At 39.0% G+C, this 18,694-nt stretch overlaps 1 protein-coding gene across 7 annotated transcripts; it reads right to left on the reverse strand.

The window, feature by feature from the left end:
* Window positions 1-23: 23 nt before the first annotated feature.
* Window positions 24-18,144, reverse strand: LOC125005355 (troponin T, fast skeletal muscle isoforms-like). Of its 7 annotated transcripts, XM_047580660.1 has the most exons (16): window positions 18,037-18,143; window positions 14,322-14,361; window positions 14,174-14,187; window positions 12,793-12,801; window positions 10,391-10,519; window positions 6,943-6,960; window positions 6,713-6,733; window positions 4,401-4,419; window positions 4,265-4,310; window positions 2,961-3,077; window positions 2,757-2,834; window positions 1,933-2,049; window positions 1,712-1,821; window positions 1,472-1,562; window positions 1,064-1,104; window positions 24-322 (listed from the first exon to the last, which is right to left on the reverse strand). In XM_047580660.1, the coding sequence occupies exons 2-16, from the start codon at window positions 14,339-14,341 to the stop codon at window positions 286-288; spliced, it is 867 nt and encodes a 288-aa protein (XP_047436616.1). In that variant the 5' UTR covers window positions 14,342-14,361; window positions 18,037-18,143; the 3' UTR covers window positions 24-285. The 7 variants fall into 7 exon arrangements, with proteins under 7 accessions (XP_047436616.1, XP_047436618.1, XP_047436617.1 ...); XM_047580662.1 differs by lacking the exon at window positions 6,713-6,733 and having other exon boundaries at window positions 18,037-18,144; XM_047580661.1 differs by lacking the exon at window positions 12,793-12,801 and having other exon boundaries at window positions 18,037-18,137.
* Window positions 18,145-18,694: the final 550 nt, after the last annotated feature.

The raw sequence follows: 18,694 nt of genomic DNA on the forward strand, positions 1-18,694 counted from the left end.
TAATGTGAAAACAAGGGCTGAGGTTTCATTTCAGTCATGATCTTCTTGTTTTATTCGGTTGCCCCTTCACAACAATCAGATTGACCAGAGATATAAACTAAAACTAAAGTGCACATACAGTCAAACAGATCGCGTTTAGCTTCTTTATTGTCTGAATCTTCTTTACAGCTAATTCATCCTAAAACAGTTTCTCTCAGGCCGACACAGGCGCTACGTCGTCCGGTTGACGTTGCTGTTGCTACAGGACGCTGCAGGGGGGGCTACTCAACGACATCGAGAGGCCGCTCACTTCCTGCGGCGTGAGGCGGCTCCCTTCTTGCTGCTGCAAGGTGCAATACAAAAATATGCAAAAACTGTGAGATCGGTGCAGAAATCTTGAAAAATGAAACTTAGTATGTTTAAATGCTTGTGGAAAAAAATATTATTGCCGTAATCCGACTTTAACTGGACAAATTAAACACATGTAAACATGTTACTCTAAAATCAGAATTCTCCTTTTCCGATTAAGACCCGGATCATATGATCGGAAATCAATTTTCTCCAGCATGTATACGCCTTAGTTGGACTTTAACTGGACAACGCGGAGGAGGAGGACATGTTAGAGGTAGTTGCATGTAAACCGAGACAATGACCTCATTCATAAAGTCGAATAGTTTGATTAAGCTGTGCGTCTAAATGCACTGAGTGTGTGCACACTAAAGGAATGCTATAAGAAGAATTTGATTCAATAGATGACCTTCCCTGGACAAAGCCAGACTAATTTCACTGTCTATAAATATTTCTTGGGATGGAAACTTGATCTGGAGTCTCTGATGATCCTCCTGTAGAGACCTGCCAGGTCAGTTTAACCATTAGGGCCAAATAGTGTGTTACCAGACTCAAATAAGAACTGGGCCACAATTGACTGTCATTTGGATCTACAGTGCCCCCTGGTGCAATGAAAGTTTGGCCAGAGGGGGCGCTGCTGCTTGCCTGTAGAAAAGTCTACACGTTCTTAGATCATCTAACATATAGTGATTTAAGGCGTTTCTGTTTAATCTCTGTGTTTGTGTTCGTTACTTACTGTTTCTGCAGCTCGTCAATGCGGTTTCTGAGAGAGACGACCTGAAAGACAAACAGAGTCTCACTTTATACCCTCAGCCTGTTGCTAACCTGCTGCTAACCTGCTGCTAACCTGCTGCTAAGCTGCTGCCATGTGGATTTTATTATGGGCCGTGTTTCAGCTGATACAGAGATAAATTAACTGGATTGTCCTACAACCAACCAGAGCATGTTTGGTTTGACTTCCAAACCCTTTCCACCTCAATTTTGATATAATAATCATTGTCCCCTTAATGTTGTTCCAACTCTGCATTAAATCTTGACAAAGGCCCCCATAGAAAACGGTGAAAAGAAGAGGCGGTAGCCTGAATGTGACCCAGAAGACTTTTAGAAATAAATACAGTCATGCAGCATCTCCTGCAGCACTGACCTCGTATCTCTGTCTCTTGAGCTTCTCGCAGTGGTCGTATTTAATCGCCTCCAGCCTGTGCAGCCACTCCCACAGCTCTTTGGCCTTTTCCCTGACGAACACAAACCAGGAACCAGGAAGAGTTCAGTGGACAATCTGGCAGAGTTTTTTTTTCCTCCAGAAAAATAATCATATTATAACTCCCTTGGACAGAGATTCATCAAAATTGCAAAGTTAATACTTAATATAACCCTAACCCACCTCAGGTTGTCCTCGCTTAGATCAGAGACGCTAAGGGGTTTGCATCTCTCTGCGAGAACCTTCTTCTTCTTTTCTCTTTCAGTCTGCTTCTTGCCTCTCCTCTGATCAACCTGGAAGAGTCAGAACTGGTTGGAACTCCAGCCTGCTTCAAATGTGCAGCTGAACAAAAGAAAAACAACCTGCAATGTTGAAAAAAGAGCAGAAATGAAATAACAGAATACCCTCTGCAGGTGGCTGCTGTAGCCCATGGATCCCATGTTGGTCAGCGCTATCTTCTTCTTGGCCTCATCCTCAGCCTTCCTGTGGGCGTCGGCCTCCTCCTTCCTCTGCCGCTCGGCCTGTAAAACGAAGGAGGACGGATGGAGGTTAAACTGTTAAGTCTGAAAATCATCTTTCTCGTTATTAAGTATATTTATGAATCCTCATTGAGCTACTTCACAGCAAGAAGGTTCTGAGTTCTAATCTCTCTAGTCTCTTTTTGAATTGTTTTCATGCTAACTCTCTTAAAGAGTCATGCACAGTGTTGTGCTGCTAAACCAAAATCATCTCTATCAATTCAATGTCCATTTCTAGGGAGGCAGCACACACCAGTTTTGAGGACAAATCTCAATTTCACCCGTTTATTCGACGTTCGGTCTGGCGACATTCATCAGACCGTCTAAATAATGAAAATGGAGATCATGTCATTTAGATACAGGAACTTAAAGGTGATTGGCTAAGAAAGTCACATGATCAAATTTCATTGTTTAACACACATTTTCTTGAGATGACAAGACAAAATCAGGTGAATTACTTTTAAATTACTTTTAAACGTTAAAAACTGAGGCCTCGTGTTTTTTCTAATGTTCAAATTTTGAATATTCTGCAACCTAGTCTAGAGAAAACATCTCAAACTGAAGTCATCGTTTAGTCCACCAGGTGTCATACACAACACATTTCTCTCTTAGACAGTATTGTGGGTAGACCACGCCCTCTGGTTGGAGAAGTGCAGCGTAGCTGGAGAGAAACCAGAACTTTTAACACCACATAAAAAAAAAAAGCGTACCTCCCGTCTGGCCTGTCGCTCTTTATCCTTCTCAGCACGAATCCTCTGCTGCTCGGCTCGCTCAGCGCGACGCTTCTCCTGCAAACACAAATCAATACACAGTCCTTACGTCGCTCACTCCCTTGCACAGAGCATTGAGCTCTAAGCTTCATCATATAAAAGTACACGTAGAAACTGTGAAATGTTATTGGGGCATTATCTCACAATTCTTTCTTTGAGAGCGATGAGTTCCTCCTCCTCCTTCTTCCTGCACTCAAAGTGAGCGTCGATCAGCGACTGCAGCTCAACCAGATCTTTGTTCTGACGTTTCTTCTGGATGTCCTGCAAGATGTGGACCCAGACAAAGAGCTGCAACGGTGCATCTGACAAACTAAACTAAACTAAATCATTTGATTTGATTAGTTTATTTGTAAACTGAAGATAGAAAACACTAAAGAAAAAAAGTATAAAAAGGGTAAGATGTTGTGCAGGAAAATACGAGAGAATAGTACATACTCAAAATGTGTTGGATGAACAGGATGCACCACCTGATCCTAAATCAGTTATTAAGTTTGAACTAAAGTTCTTCTTTAGTTCTTTGTAACTGCAGACTGGTGACTTTGTAAATGTGTTGCATCATTAACATTTAAAGAAACAAAAACAGGAAGTGTCCATCATATGACGTGTATGACTAATGTTACTCTTCTGTCCATCACCACATAAAGAACAGCCCAAACTATTTGCTGGAGCAGAATCAGCATTTGAAAAACTCTACTTCTTTTTTTTAGGTTTACCAGAAACTTCAGAGTGTATTTACACAAAGTATCGGTACTGGACCGGTATCGCCGATACCAGCCGGAATTTTACTCCATGTCGAATTGGAAATTAAATCGATGGTATCCAACATCACTAATCCACACTTCCACTAAAATCACTAGCAACTGTCAATCACCATGATGTCACATCCTGTTTTAATGGCATCAAATAAATAAAATTTAGTGTGACAGATCTACTGTAAGGTTGTTTGTTTTATGCTTTAATGTTTGTTAGATATTAGATAGATTAAGTTTCTGGAGATCTCAAGAAAACAAACTCTTGTTTTCCCGAGATAATGAGATCATTAACTTGAGATATCGGGGGAAAAAAAACAAAAAAAAAACAGAGGAAAATAAATCACGTATTTTATCTGTATTTTAGTTTTATGCTCAAGTCCCATTCATCAACATGGAGGAGGTGGAGCTTATGAACTATACTGCAGTCAGTCACCAGGGGGAGCTCTACTTGCTTTAAGAGGAGTTGTCATGACGTCCATTTTCTATACAGTCTATGATTCAGCTACATTACAAATTAATGAGAGGTGAATTTGGTCTGGCTTCCAGATTAAAGGAAATGCTAATTTATCCAAATACAGGGAAAATGGAGAATGGTTTATGGGTGAGAGAGTTATGGACCGCAGCTTTATTTGGGCCAACAAAGAGACAATGGAAATGATGAATCTAATCTCTTTATCTACAGATCGATCAACTTACGTCAAAGTCCACTTTCTCGCCATCTGGGATCTTCGGAGCACTCGGCCTGTCGAAGGAAACAAAAAGTGAATTTAAGTTCCTATTAATAAGAAACATGACGTTCTAGTTACGGATGACAGAGAATAAATGTACTCACTTAAACTTCGGCTTCTCCTCTGGTTGTTTTCAGCGTCGAAGCAACACGAGGTAGAGAAGAGAGAATGTTAGAGGCTTGAACATGGAGAGAGTGTAAAGATCTGCAGGTTAATCAGGGAATAGATCCGTGTGGACAAGCTGAGTTACTACTCAGGGGCTGCAGGTTGTTTCACACCTCCAGTACATCGTTGTAATGTGAGAGTGAGTTTTAAATTCTTTAGCAATACTTTCCATCAACAGTGACCTAATTACTGCGCGTTAACCTCGGCTTTAAGGATTATAAATACACAGGAATACTGGTTGACAACAGAGGAGACACGAATATATTTCTACCCTAATTAACTGTTTGTAAATGCAATGATTTCTTTACTTGCAGAGGGAGGAGAAATTAGAAGTTTGGAACCAGTTTTAGGAAGCTACAGCTTCTCTAAAACAAGGAAATACCAAACACATGATCTCTTTTCAGTAGCCAACTTCCAAAATGAAAAATGAACACCTGAACACCTTCAGACCCGACCTGAACTTTAGCAAAATCATCTCACAGCAGCAGCCGATGTATTCTGCATAATTTTATTCTGATTTAGGTTTATTTTTAGGTGATTCCAGACGCTGAACTGACTACATCTCAGGATGAAGCCTTAAAAAATGCTGCAAAATTGAGAATCAACTGCTGAAAAACTACACAAAACAATCTGCATTTCCTCAAATGTCCACTAGAGGCTAACTCCAAAACTGAGTCAATCCCCATAGAAAAACCTATGTTCAACCTATGTTCCAATCCTCACTCTGTCATCATGAACTTCACATAGAGATCAAATGAATGGCATCGTTAATACAAGCAGCTGATACGAGGTTCCTCCTCTGCAGGATGCCTGGGCTCAACCTTAAGCTTAATTTATAGCCCCTTTGGCGTAGCTCCAGTCCCTGCGCCATAGCCTCCACAGACCGTGACCTGCTGGGATTAATCTGAAATGCACGTCCCTTATTGATGTGTCCCAGCAGCCAGACATGCACAGAAAGCTCTAAATAGCTCTAAACCATCACCTCAGATGTCTTCTCTTAGTGGAAGTCACTGTTAATCGACATGTATCGACTTCAACTTGAGCCACTCAGTTCCACCCACCAAACTTAACACAGCTGGCCGATATAAATGCTTAGTAGTAGCTCAGGAGGTAGAGCGGTCGTCCAATAACCTCCGTTCGATTCTATCCTAGTCTGTCTGTTGTGTCCTTTGACACTTAATCCACTTTGTCCCCTTGTGTATGACTGCGAGTGAGTGATGTTTAGTGGTGGTCGGAAATCGGCGGCCACCTTTCTGTTCGTCTACCCCAGGACAGCTGATGTAGTTTACCACCACCAGGGTGTGACTGTGTGAGCGAATGATGGAAAAGTGCAACATAAAACCAATGCATTATTCTTATTATTTAGAGATTGGACGGGGGAGTTTGAACAATCCGGGATGGAGCTTGGTCTTTCATTCAGTGTTGTGAGGTTGTCTCCTGAGCAACTTTCCTTTCCGGATTTACCGGGCATGCACAGCTGACGGGACATCCCGAGGTAGCACCAGATTTCCTTACAGGGATTACACAGTATATACAAGGACGCCTTGTGATTCCCCATTAGGAGCTAGAACGTGCTGCCAGGGGCAGAGACATCCGGAAAATACCACTGAAAGCGCGTTGTCACCACGACCAATCCTTTGATAAGTGGATGAAAGTAGGTCGCCGCGTGGTTACATGAGGGCTGGTTCTCATTGCCTGTTGTCTGCCAAGGTGTCATCTGCCAGCCCCCACTTCTACGACTATTTTAGAAATGGCTGGGAGTTAGATGGCAAGATGGCCTCCCCCCCACAGACGCCACGCTGAGCTTCAAAACCTCCCGTCGATGCTCTTTTCACCGCATTACTGTGCATTTACTTTCAGTCAAAGGTTTGCACGCAGCAAAGAGGCCACTGTGTTATTATGAGATTATATAAGATTTCACAATGTTAATCTCTTGTGAATTAGTGTGTAAATCAAACCAGTATAATCAGAGACATTTAAAGTGCTAATCAGGATCAGTCATAAAAAAGTTTTTTAACATCAGACCACACTGTTCACAACTTTAAAGTTGTAATTTCTGTTAATTCTTTCCGTGGTGAATACAGAGCTTGGATTGGTGAAGTGTATGATTAGAGTTTTATTATTTTTATTTATTTATTTATTTTTTTAGGAACCTTCACTCTAAAATACAAAAAACAGACAAGACGGGGGGAAGGAGGGGGGAAAAAAAGCAGGCAAAAGCAACAGCGACTCAGCAGGAAATACAAACTACCATCTTGATCTCCCTCGTCCACTGGCAGGACACATTCATGCAACAAAAAAAAGAAGAAGAAGAAGAGATGAGCAGTGGGGCTCATAACCATGACTCAGTATTCATGAATCCTCCACCCTGTTCCTCCTCCGCCACCTGACGCACACACTAAAGTTTCCCTCCAGGCTGCTCATCACCTCAAAACAATTTAATCATGTGTGAAAGACAGAGTAGAATTCAGATCAACATACCTTCCTCTTCATAGGCGTCTGCATGCAGCAAGCGTCCAAAGCAAGAGCAGAACAGAGATCATTAGTGGTCGGACTGGGTCTCTATATGCTGCACAGTTTATGAAGCACATTTACATGATGGGGGGGCTGATTGATTGATTGATTTTCAGATTGAACAGGCGGCCGCTGCACGACGTCCCAGCACGTGTCGTTCATTGATCCTTTACCAGCTCTTTCTTTCTTTGTTTTTTTAGTTTGACTGTATGTTTCTGACTGGTGGTGACATGGTTTTCACAGAGAGATTATAATGTTTGAGTGATTTGACTTTGTTCTGCATTCTCTAATCGTCATACCTGATTAAAAAGTTGTTCAATGTTACCATTAAGGGACAAATGTGTCCAAAAATGCCCCAAAAATGACACATGCTAATATTTTTTTACATAAATCTTTTAATCCAATTCATTATTAACCATAAATACCGAAGGTTTTATTATTATTTTTTTATTTTTAACCCTTTATATGCCAGTGTTTGCAATGTCATCACAATTTTTATTTGATAGAAAAAAAAACCCAAAAACAGATTTTTTTAATGATCTAAATTTTTTAATAATAGAAATTATTTATTTTATTTTATTTATTTTTTTTAGTGCCCTATTTCCAAAAATTGTTACGTTGTTACCATTAAAGGAAAAAGGGAAAAAAAGGGAAATATTTTTTTCTACTTTTTTTATTTTTTTTTTATTTTGGTGCCATCACAAACACTGGCATATGAAGGGTTAAAAGTCAGAAAATAATCAAACTTTTGGTATTTGTGATTAGTACTGAAGTGGATTAAAAGACTTACGTAAACAAAAGAAGAAATAACTATTAACATGGGTTATTTTTAGGGCGATATTGAAGAGGACACTTTTGTCCCTAAACGGTAACAACGTAACAATTTAGGTTACACAGTGTAAAAATTGAGTATTTTAGGATCTGAGTTTGAAATGTCAAAAAAAAAAAAAAAAATACGCACCTTTGTCAAATATGATAACAAAAAGAGTACCTATTACCAACAGTTATCAAAAAAAATTGGAAAACTTCACAGGGTTAAGGTCATAAATATGTAATTCTTTGCACATGTTTTCTGATGTTCAGTCTTTCATTGGTTTCAAATTTATTATGGACTGTAAATAAATTAATTTCTGTTTGAGTCAACGTTATGTTTTGTCCTTGGTTAAGAACTGGCACTGGGCTGTTTGGGGTAAATTTAAAACCTGGGACGTCTGCAGTGATTCCACCTCAGTGGAAACTAAACTCAGTCATAAATAGATCAATTAAACCAAACCTAAGGAGATTTGTGAGGATGAGAATTGAACAGCACCCCAATGTAAATGCTTTCTTCATCTACACGCAGGGAAAAAGGTGCTAAACGTAGACAGAAGGGAGGTGAAGAAATTACTTTTACATGACTGACATTACCCATCATCCTTTGCGCTAGGCCTTGAAGAGAAACAGGTGAGTTTGCCCAAAATGCAAACAATGGAGATCAGCATTAACAACGAAATGAGATATTAAAATGGACAGAAGGCCACGGATGAGAGGGGGCGACTGGTTCATGTAAAAGGCTGCAGATTTTTTCTTCTCAACATGTAAATGCTCATATTCAAAACACACATCTGACAGTGAGCGATAACAGGACGAAATGTTTCGTTGGGACTGTGTGTGAGCTAAACGATAAATGATGTGGTAACTATGGACGTTTGATGAAGCAACACAACAGGAGACGTTCAGACGTATCCACAGACTGAGAGATTTGCTTTTAGATATTTTGGCGGCGCGGCTAAAATCTGAGGGAAATGTGGTTTGTTTTTTTCTTCCAGGAACTAATGTTTGGGACATTTATAAATACCTAAAAATGTCTCTGCAGCCTAAAAAAACAACAACTGACAGCTATTATCGTTCAGTGCTGCAAAGCTAACCTCATTTTAAAAGAAATTGCCCCATTTTTTTTTACAGGTTGAACTCAGGTGTCTCTTTGTTTAATTTATGGCTGTTAAATGTAGCTGTATGTTTATGTTAAATCTGACATTAACAGGAGATGTGCAGCTGCTAGCTTGTGTGTCGTGGCCCAGTTTGGCTGAATGACATGTGGGTCTGCTCTGAATGTGCACAGAAACTTGATTTTTACTCTGCAGACCCACTTTGGTCAAACTGGGCAGTTATGAAGAGGAGGTAACTCCAGTGGAAAGGGCCAAATAGATTAGTGAGCTGCAAAAATATCCCACCCAACAAGACAGCAGAGTCTTCATACTTTATTACTGTACAGAAACTGGAAATATATAAATATATATATGTATGTATCTGAAGGAAGAGAGTGATATTTTAGAGACTTGTGGAACAGAGAAACAATATGTGGAGATACATCACCACCTTCTGGCAGATTTCCGTCACTGTGACAAGGAAAACAATTTCTTCAATTTTCTCAGAGATTTTTAATTTTCAAATGTGAAATAGATATATTAATTAATAAACTTAGACAAAAGGAATTAGGGATTAAATATCCAAAAGATAAGCAAATTTTGACACCTCATTACAGATAAAACAACTTATCAGATCAAAGCTATTTAACATTTTGTTGAAAAGTTGAAAAAAATAATAATCTGTTGACTTTAAAATGTATTAGCCACAGTTAACGTTGCAGCCTGTGTTGTATCTGCTACACTACCGGTCAAATTTATTTATTTATTTTTTATATTATTGAAATGTGTGCAGTTTAATGTCTCACTTAACTCTGAAATTAAAGCTCAGATCCACAGAAGAGTTTTAGAGCCACACATGAGAAAAAAATCAGAGGAAGCAGATTTTTTTTCATTATACACTTTGCGAAAAAAGTCTAAATTTTCAAGTTGAAATTTCAAGAAAAAAAAATGTTTTTTTCACGAAATTTTTACTTTTTTCAAAATTTCTAATTTTTTCTCAAAGTGCACGATGAAAAAAAAAATCTACTTCCTCTATTTTCTTTGTCATGGGCCCTAAGACTCCTCCATGTAGACCAAATAAACTACTGAAAAACTCCATGTTTTCAAGCTTTCCATCTAGTTTTTATCCTGAGGTAGTTCTGGTAGAGCTTGGACTAAAGGTTTGGGTCATTATCTTGTTGTAGGATGAAGCTCTGACCAACTGTACCAGAGGAAACTGATGCTGCTCTAAAACTTTTAACAGGTTGTGTATATTTAGCAAAGAGATGTTAAAAAAAAGGTGTTGCGTTGGTTTCTTATTAAAAATATTAAAAGTCTTTTCCAAATTAAAATGTGTTGGAGTAATCCACAGATAAATGAACACTTTTTTTGATTTTATGTGTTAAGACTCAGCTCTGTGACCTGTCAGGTAGGACATGTTTTGCAGCGAGGACCGACTATCCTACGGGGCAGAGTAGTGCTGGATGTCCTGCGGGAGAAGGATGTGAACGACAGCCCATGCCACGTACCTTCCTCCTCATGAACCACCTCCTGCGCCACCTCTGGCTCGGGTTCTGGTTCAGGCTCTACCTCTGGCTCTGCTTCTACCTGGGCCTCCGCCTCAGGGGCTACTTCTACTTCTACTACCTCCTCCTGGGCTAGGGGCACGCAGCATGCACCAAACCGCCGGGGACAGGGAGGGTGTCGGAGAAGGCCGTTAATGGAGACCACAGACATGACAGAGCCATTAGAAACCAAAAGTGAGACATTACTTTAGTTACAGAGAGAGGATGGATGGGTGAACGAGGGACAGCACTGCTGGAGAACGGAGAGAAAGAAACAGGTGATGATGAGAGAAAGTCAGTTGACCTTTCACACGGAGGCCACACTGAACAGCTGGTGTGTAAAACTACCTGGAAAACCAAAATAATGCTCACAATTCAGATTAACCCCTTCCAAACAATTCTTCTATTAACAACTAACAAGATTATTATTGGTGAAGATTAATATATTTGCAGTAGCATTTTATACATTAATAAATGGAAGTATCTGCAATCATTTTAATGCAATAACACTTTAAGGAGCATTTGGCAACATTATACTGTATTTCCTAACTCTTGCACAACAGAATTGTTTGTTATTAAATATTATAGAGAAAAAATATTAGTATTTTGACTATATTTTTGAACCACGACTGATGGTTTTTGTCGCCAGAAATAAGCAAATCTCACTCAAAATCTAATTCAAAATAAATTATTGTCAGTCACCAAAATGTTGGGAATATGGAGTTGGAAGATTACACTGGTGAAATGTATTATTTGTCAATGCTAACGGTTTTTAACTTTGTTCAAATCCTACATTTTCTTTATCTGAAACAATTTTAATTTAATTTAGCTGAGAATATTAATGCTTCAGAAGAATTTTTTTCATTTTAAGGAAGGCCAAGTATATACTCAAAATAGACCTTAAACTAGAGTCACAGCGGCTAAACAGCTAGCTAACAGGTTGTTGAAGCTGGTGGAACAGGGGATGAGATAAACTGGCTATTTGAACTATAAATCATTAAATCAGGAGAAGTTAAATCAATTTCTAAGTAAATATGAAGCAAAAAATCTAAGTAATCGTATATTCAGAGACATTAAACATTGGGGTCATGGGGTCAAATTGACTCCAAAGATACTAGGAGGGTTAAGCTAATGGAACAGTAGCTAAACTGCTAATTAGCGCAGTGTTTGAACTGGGAGATTGACTAAGCTGGTGGAACAATGGCTAAACTGCTACTTTGCACAGTGATTGAGCTAATGGATGCTAATGGGCAGTTGCTAAATTACCAGCTAGTGCAGTGTTTAAACTGGTGTAGCAGGGGCTAACTACGAGATTGTTGAAGCTAGTGAAGCAATGGCTTAACTGCTTCCTTGCATGGTGATTGAGTTAATGTAATGGAGCAGTAGCTAAATCGCCAGCTGGTGCATTGTTTAAACTGGTGTAGCAGAGGCTAAACTGGCTAACTAAAGGGCATTTCAGCTAATGGTGTAAAGCTAATATCTAGCAGAATGTCAGCTAGCTAGATAGCTAGCTCAAAGCAAGTTAGTTCAAACTGGCCTCAGTGAGGAAATGGCCCTATACGACAACTGAATTTTTAATTTAAGTTTAATTGTGACTTAAGAGGGGAGCTCTGTTTTAGTTTAAACTCAACTATATGATATTTTATATATAAAAGCGTCTTTGGATGAGTACTAGACTACTTACGGCTAATATGTTTGTAGCCAATATGCTGATTGTGGTCATTTACTTATCTTCAGTTAAATGCATCTTTATTTATTTATTTAATAAATTATTTTTTTAATAATCGTTGAGGTAGTTTTCCACATCTGCTGTTTAAAATGTGGCCCGTGTGTGTATCAGGTCAAGGACAGCGGCACTGACATTAACAGATGACCTAAACATGTCACATGCCAAGAAAATAAATGTAGATTGTGAGACTCAATCACATTTTTTTCTTAACCATGTGATTCACAACATCACTCAGTCGGAGAAAAGTCACCATTAATTCGGAAGTGTTTGGCTGCATGACAACTATATGTTAGTTACACTGCAGAAACTGGAAGTGACTGACAGCAAGTTAAACTAAACTGTACAAAAATAAAATAACGCTGCATCCCTACAAACACACTTTTCATGATAAATTTAAAAAATGCTAATGGTATTAAAACAAAGCTGCTCAACATCTATTAAATGTTAAACTAAATCCACTACAGGTCCTTTTTTAGATTCATCAAACTGATTTAAAACCTGTACAGATGTTAGTATATAGTCAGTTTATACAGTAGTTGTCGGTGCCAAACACTTTCAATTAAGGGTGAAACCAGGCAGCTGCAATTAGTTCACTGTAGACAAGTCTACAACGTGGAGTCGGTTCAGTCCTCTTTACCTTCCTCGTCTTCAGGTATGGAATAAAAAACAAAAGAACAAGTACAGTGGGACAACAGAAACAAAATATCACATGGTGTCAATGCTTAACTGAGAAGTTAAATATAAATCAAATGTACGTTTATAATTGGTTCTTTGTAAGAAAAAGATTTTCACACCAGTCGACAAAGAAATTAGACAAAGAGAACCAGGTCAGACGAATGAGACAGGAAAAATATTCAAACTAAGAATAAGAAGTTTTATTGTGATTGAAAAACTAACGGCACACATTTCGGCAGCTCTTCGGTTCGGAGCAATAAAGTAGAAACTATAGCAGCTTTACACAATAAAATAAAATATAATAAACACACATGATGTTAAATGTTAAAACAACAGTGCAAATGTGCCTATTATGTGCAAGTGGACTGGGGAATAAATATGTGGGTTATTGTACAACGGTCTATGAAGGAGAGGTTGGAGCTGTACTTTAAAAAGTGTATTTGTGTAGTAGTATTGAAGTAATGTTTTGCATGAGTCTCACTCAGTTTTCTGCTTTAGTCATGACAGTGTACGTTTATGGATTAAATCCACTTGAAAATACACTTTGTTCAGTTAACCTACTATTCTTATTCAAGTCAAAGTGTGTGAATTATGTTTCTTTAGGTTTTGTTTATGTGCGTCTGACGTTTTTTTGTATTTTTTCAGAAACACATTTGGTTCATTTGGGCTTGTTTGTCCTGAAAGTCGTAAATAAGTCAATTTATTTGGTTTAAAGGAATTTCTCCCTCTTTAGATTAATATACTGAACATTATCTTGACACACACTATGTGATGTTATAGAAGCGCATGGAGCATCACAGTGGCTCTGTGGTTCACACCAATGAGCCAATATTACACATCAGTGAGCTGCAAAAACAAGTGCACTCCTAGGGAGATATTTCCAAGGCCACGTGTTCAGAAGTGTTTCCATTAATGTGATGAGACTCAGGTGTTTGTGGACGTGTACGACGCTGACAAAGGAGTTTCCTGGAAATATTTAGTTCTCGTTATGACCGCACAAGGAGGTCACACCAGATCCTTAAAACAAGGGTTCACGTACTCTTGCAGCTTAAATAATAAACAAATACACAAGTGTAACATATCTCATTTGTTTTTGCCTGGGTTCTCTTTGTCCTTTTGTGAAAACCTGCTGATGTTTCCTTTCATTTTTTATGCAGAAATGTCGACAATTTCTATTTAAATGTATACAAACGTGTCTTTACCAGTGCATTTGAGACAAATATTAAAATAACAGCATGTGTTTACGTTCAATTCAATAAGTCAATAAGAGAGTGAACATCATATTATAGAATATTTACATATATTTATATAGAAATGAATGACATTGTGTGTTTTGTACTTACCCTCGACCTGATCCCTGAAATGTGAGAAAGAGATTCAGAAATCAATCAAACGGGAGATCCCTGCCGGCTTTTTTAATAAAGCCGAGTCTGATCGAATGACATCAGGCGGCAGCAGTGTGAGCCGCTATTGGCATTGGGATTCACTTACACTTCCTCGGTGTCGGACATGTTGACAGCAGAATTCACACCTGAGGGGAAAGACAAAGGGCCTGGTGATTTGAAATAGCAGCGACAGGCTGCGCTGATATGGAAAGATTAAAGGTCTGATCCCCACAGAGACATCTGTGCAGCTGCAGAAATATCAAATGTCTCACGCTCCGGGGTTTTATAGAGACACCATAGAGTTGTCCACCCGTATGGCATAACGACAGGAAGAGGCTAGCGTAGTGTAGCGTAGCATAGCAACAAAAACAAAACCACTAAAGGACATGCTCCGTCTCACTTAATTATTGTGGACGTGTTAATGTTTTGTCTCTTTCGTTCCCTGCTAACGTCCACGTCAATAATTAAAGAATAAGACGTCATCATTGAGCCAGACTAGATGATTCCCTTGTTTCTAAGCTAAACTACTAGTATTTTATGGAAAATATAATTTGAAGGACATTTTATGTATTGTATGATGTGTTAATGATCATTTTCTTTCATTTGATATGAACAGTTACGCATTAACAACAGTTTTAAACACTTTTATTTGGTAGTTTCACATTGTGACCTCTTGCTGAAGTCAGGCTGAAAATGTGCATTTACTGGCTGCAGCATCAAATTCACAATTAACACATGGAAAACCCATTTACATGTAACTTTTTTTAAATTATTTTTATGATTGTTATTATATTTATTTTTAGAAAAGAGAAGAATGTTCTATGTACGACAGGTTTTGTCCTTTAATTCAAGAATCAGTGTGTTTCATATTTTTTATTGTTTTTATTGCTTTTAATTGTTTTTTTTATGCACTTTGTTTACAGCACTTAGTTTTGGCTGTAGCTGCAAAAGATCAGATATTCCTGAAACTCTAAGGCTCTTAATCCTTTATGGGGCAAGGAACCATATTTGGCAACTTCCACCTGTTTTAAATTGCATCATGGCCTACAATAACACTCTAGGTTTGAATTTTTTAATTTCCAAGTATTTTAATGAAGGAGGTTTGCATTGATTGGGCAACGCGCCACCAAAAGGGGAAGGAATTACATTTCAGTGTCAGGAATAAACTCCCTAAAAGACAAGCTAATTGTGACACATTAGCCACCAGCCATAGGCCTCGTATTGTATTTACGGACACAGCGTCTGTTAAAATGCAATTAAAATACTAATTTAAGATTTGCTCTAAATTTAAATATAATCTGCGGATTTAAAAACACATTAGCCGCAGTTAAAAGCTATCATAGTGTTTGCTGTAGTGGCAGACAGAAAGCAGATGTTAAAGATGCTAAAGATAGAGTTTGTTTGTAAATGTTCAGGAGGGAGGGGGACGTCTCCTACTATCATTTAAAAACACGGCCATTTCTGTAAACTGATGGAGAGATTAAGTAGGGACCCCCTACTCACTATATATGTTCTATATTAAACTCATCCTAGTGCTATTTATAAATATACATTATTATTATAATTTTTGCATCTAAAATTAAGCTATTTAAATAGTGCACAGGTTCAAATATTCACTTTTCTGTGTGCAACAGTTGCGGCAGTAACGTCTTCTGACTCCATTAATTTAATGCATATCTTCTTTTTTTAAGTTGATTTTGTGAGTAGAAGTTCAGCAGCTACACAACAACACGCTAGTTGTAAATAACTGGAGCTGCTACTTGGCGGAAATGTTCAAAACGCGTCTTTAAATGAGGAAATATTCCTGTGGGATTTGTCTTCATCCTCTGCTAAGGTCACAGAGCCACAGTGTGTCTCTGTCCTCACTGAAACATTCTCACACCTTGTCCAGAACAATTGTCTCAGCTGGTCGCTGGGCGTTATTGTCTTTTCGGGTTTGTTTTGACATGTGAGAATCCGCTCCGACATTGCACATCATTGACACTTGTGTCATGAGGTCCAGGTTTAGCTCAGAGGATATTTGAACAGGGCTGAATGGAGCCTGAATCGAGCTGAAATGAAGGATTCAGAACTGGCTTTTAGAGATTATAAAGAATCCTAAACTTTAGAGAAAAAAAAGTTTAAACATTAACATGTATTTGTATGTAAAAATGTTCCTCCAGGCTTTAACCCGCAGCCAAAATCCCATCACCACTTGAATGAATCTAAAACGGGAGCTGAGCTTTATCTCGCCGTATATTCTGTACCTGACTATATCATATTTGATATATATAAATGGATGAGTCCTTCGCACTTAGTGGTGGGCACAGCTGCAGAGGACTGGGAGGATTAGTTCTGGATCATATTTCTACCCATCAGCTGAGGAACGGTGTCCAAATAGCCGCTTTAATCCCTCGGCTTGGTCCGGAGGGAGGATCCTCTGCAGCCAGGCCGCCAATCGCCGCCGACCTCCAGCAAACCAGCTCTTTGATCGACTCGCAGCTGACAGCGGCCTCACCTCTGTGTGTCCAGCGTCCGCTCGCTGCATGCCAACATTTCAGCACTCTGTATATTTAGTGGATGCTCACTTCATTTCTTGCGTATGACAGCACCGAATGCTGAGAGGTTTTTCTGAGTCTTTCTGAAACTAAAACTCGGCGCTGAGACCGAAGGACTTGTGAAAACAGGTGGAGGGACCGTGGAGGGAAATCACATCTCGATCCGATCGGGAGCAGATTTAGATTTAGAAATGCCAATTATGAGATAAATATAAAAGCATCGGTGCGAGAGCGGAGGACCCAGAGGAGGGGAATCTGTCCCACCAGCAGTGGCTGTGTGATCGGATCAGTTTAAAGTTCAACATACTGGCGAGCTGTTGGAAGAGGAGGCTGTATGATAAGGCTGTAATGAAAATTCTAAGAGACGGAGGAGTTGAGGGACAAGCCCGACCATGTGCTCACAAAAGAACAGAGACACGATGCTGGACGCGTGACTGTGTATGTGTAGAAGGTTCCACGCAAGGACAGAAAAACATCAAAATCTGATTCACACATTTAATAAAATAAAAATAAATGCTGCAGAAAAATGTTTGCATGTGCAACCAAGCTACAGAATCCACAGGTCACGTCCAGAGACACTTCTTACATGTAAGTGTAAACTGGACAAAATGAACCATGGTGTGTACAGATGTAGAATAAATAAATAAATTGTGTACTAATATATATAGCTGTAAGTTTTCCTACTGTATACGTACATATATATGTATAAAATTGTATAAAAATGTCTTGTTTTCCTTTGTTTTTCATTTGTTTATTTCATTTTATATTATATTTACGACAGTTTTTATCTTTAACTTTACATGTATTTTTTATTAAATATTTATTTATTATCTAATTATTATTCTATTGTATTCTGCTGCAAAAATTTCCATCACAGGATTAATAAAATCTATCATCATATCCTTTAAGTGTCGTATAGGTGCCGGGTTTATGATAAAGACAAATCTATCCATCCCAGAGCTTTTTCAGATTTACTGCATCACCATTTAAAACAATGATCAATCCCCAATTGTCTGGTTTTTACATCAAGTTTCTTTTATATTTTCTCCAAACTGAAGCGGAGGAAACGGGACCAGGCTGTGAAAACCATCCCAAACATAAACTACACATGTCTGACATGCAGCAGAACATGCAACAACGTCCCTCCTGAGGTTACAGCCTCCAGAGCTGGAACGACGAGGTTAAATAACCTGAAGCATGAATTCTACTAAAAAACAAACAACTAGTAATAAAACTGTCTAAGAAGCATGTGAAGTTGAGTGTCTGTGTCTGCGGCTCACTCACCTCAGAGAGGAAGAGAAGCTCCTCAGACGATGAAGATGAAGCTCTGTAAGAATCCGCAGCCTCCTCTCACAAAATAAGTCCCCGTGTTCCAGTGATACTTGAGCTCATCAGGTCCTTATTGGCTACGGGATGAGAGCGAAGTGTGTGTGTGCATGTCTGTGCGTGTGTGTGTGTGTGCGTAGCGTATATGTTTATGTGTGAAAAAGGTGGGGAGGGTGGGCCGTGACCCTGGAGAAGGAGATGGGTGAAATGCTGTGGATGGAAGAGGAGGGCTCAGGTTTTGGAAAGGAGCAGCTGAGTAGCTTCTGTTGCTAAATTTACAGTGATAGAAGGTTGAGAGGGGGGGTTACACATCAGCTTGGCATCCAGACAATGGAGGGAAAAGCGTGTGGATGTGTGTTTGCGTGTGTGTGTGTTTATGCGTGTGTGCCAACCACTTCATCAACCAGTCAGTCAGGATAATGGAGTAATAATAGTAATGAGCGACAAACTGAATACCCACGGACAATTTCTATCTGATTTACGGAGCAATAAAGTTTACGTGTGCAGTTCTTGCAGGTTGAGGCTTTGTTGCTGACAAACCTTAGTACCAGTCCAAAGTTTGGACACGCCTTCCCAGTCTATGATTCTTCTTTATTTAGACATCGAGACTATGAAG

This window comes from Mugil cephalus, chromosome 3, assembly GCF_022458985.1.
Source record: "Mugil cephalus isolate CIBA_MC_2020 chromosome 3, CIBA_Mcephalus_1.1, whole genome shotgun sequence".
Classification (NCBI taxonomy): domain Eukaryota; kingdom Metazoa; phylum Chordata; class Actinopteri; order Mugiliformes; family Mugilidae; genus Mugil; species Mugil cephalus.

What these genes read in the sequence shown, in the direction of transcription:
- LOC125005355 (XM_047580660.1), bottom strand. Translation starts at nt 14,341, where the DNA reads ATGTCCGACACCGAGGAAGT. An exon ending in TCGCTCTCAAAGAAAGAATT is followed by an intron (nt 2,835 to 2,960) that starts GTGAGATAATGC and finishes TTGTGTTTGCAG; the next exon opens with GAGAAGCGTCGCGCTGAGCG. An exon ending in AGCGACAGGCCAGACGGGAG is followed by an intron (nt 2,050 to 2,756) that starts GTACGCTTTTTT and finishes TTCGTTTTACAG; the next exon opens with GCCGAGCGGCAGAGGAAGGA.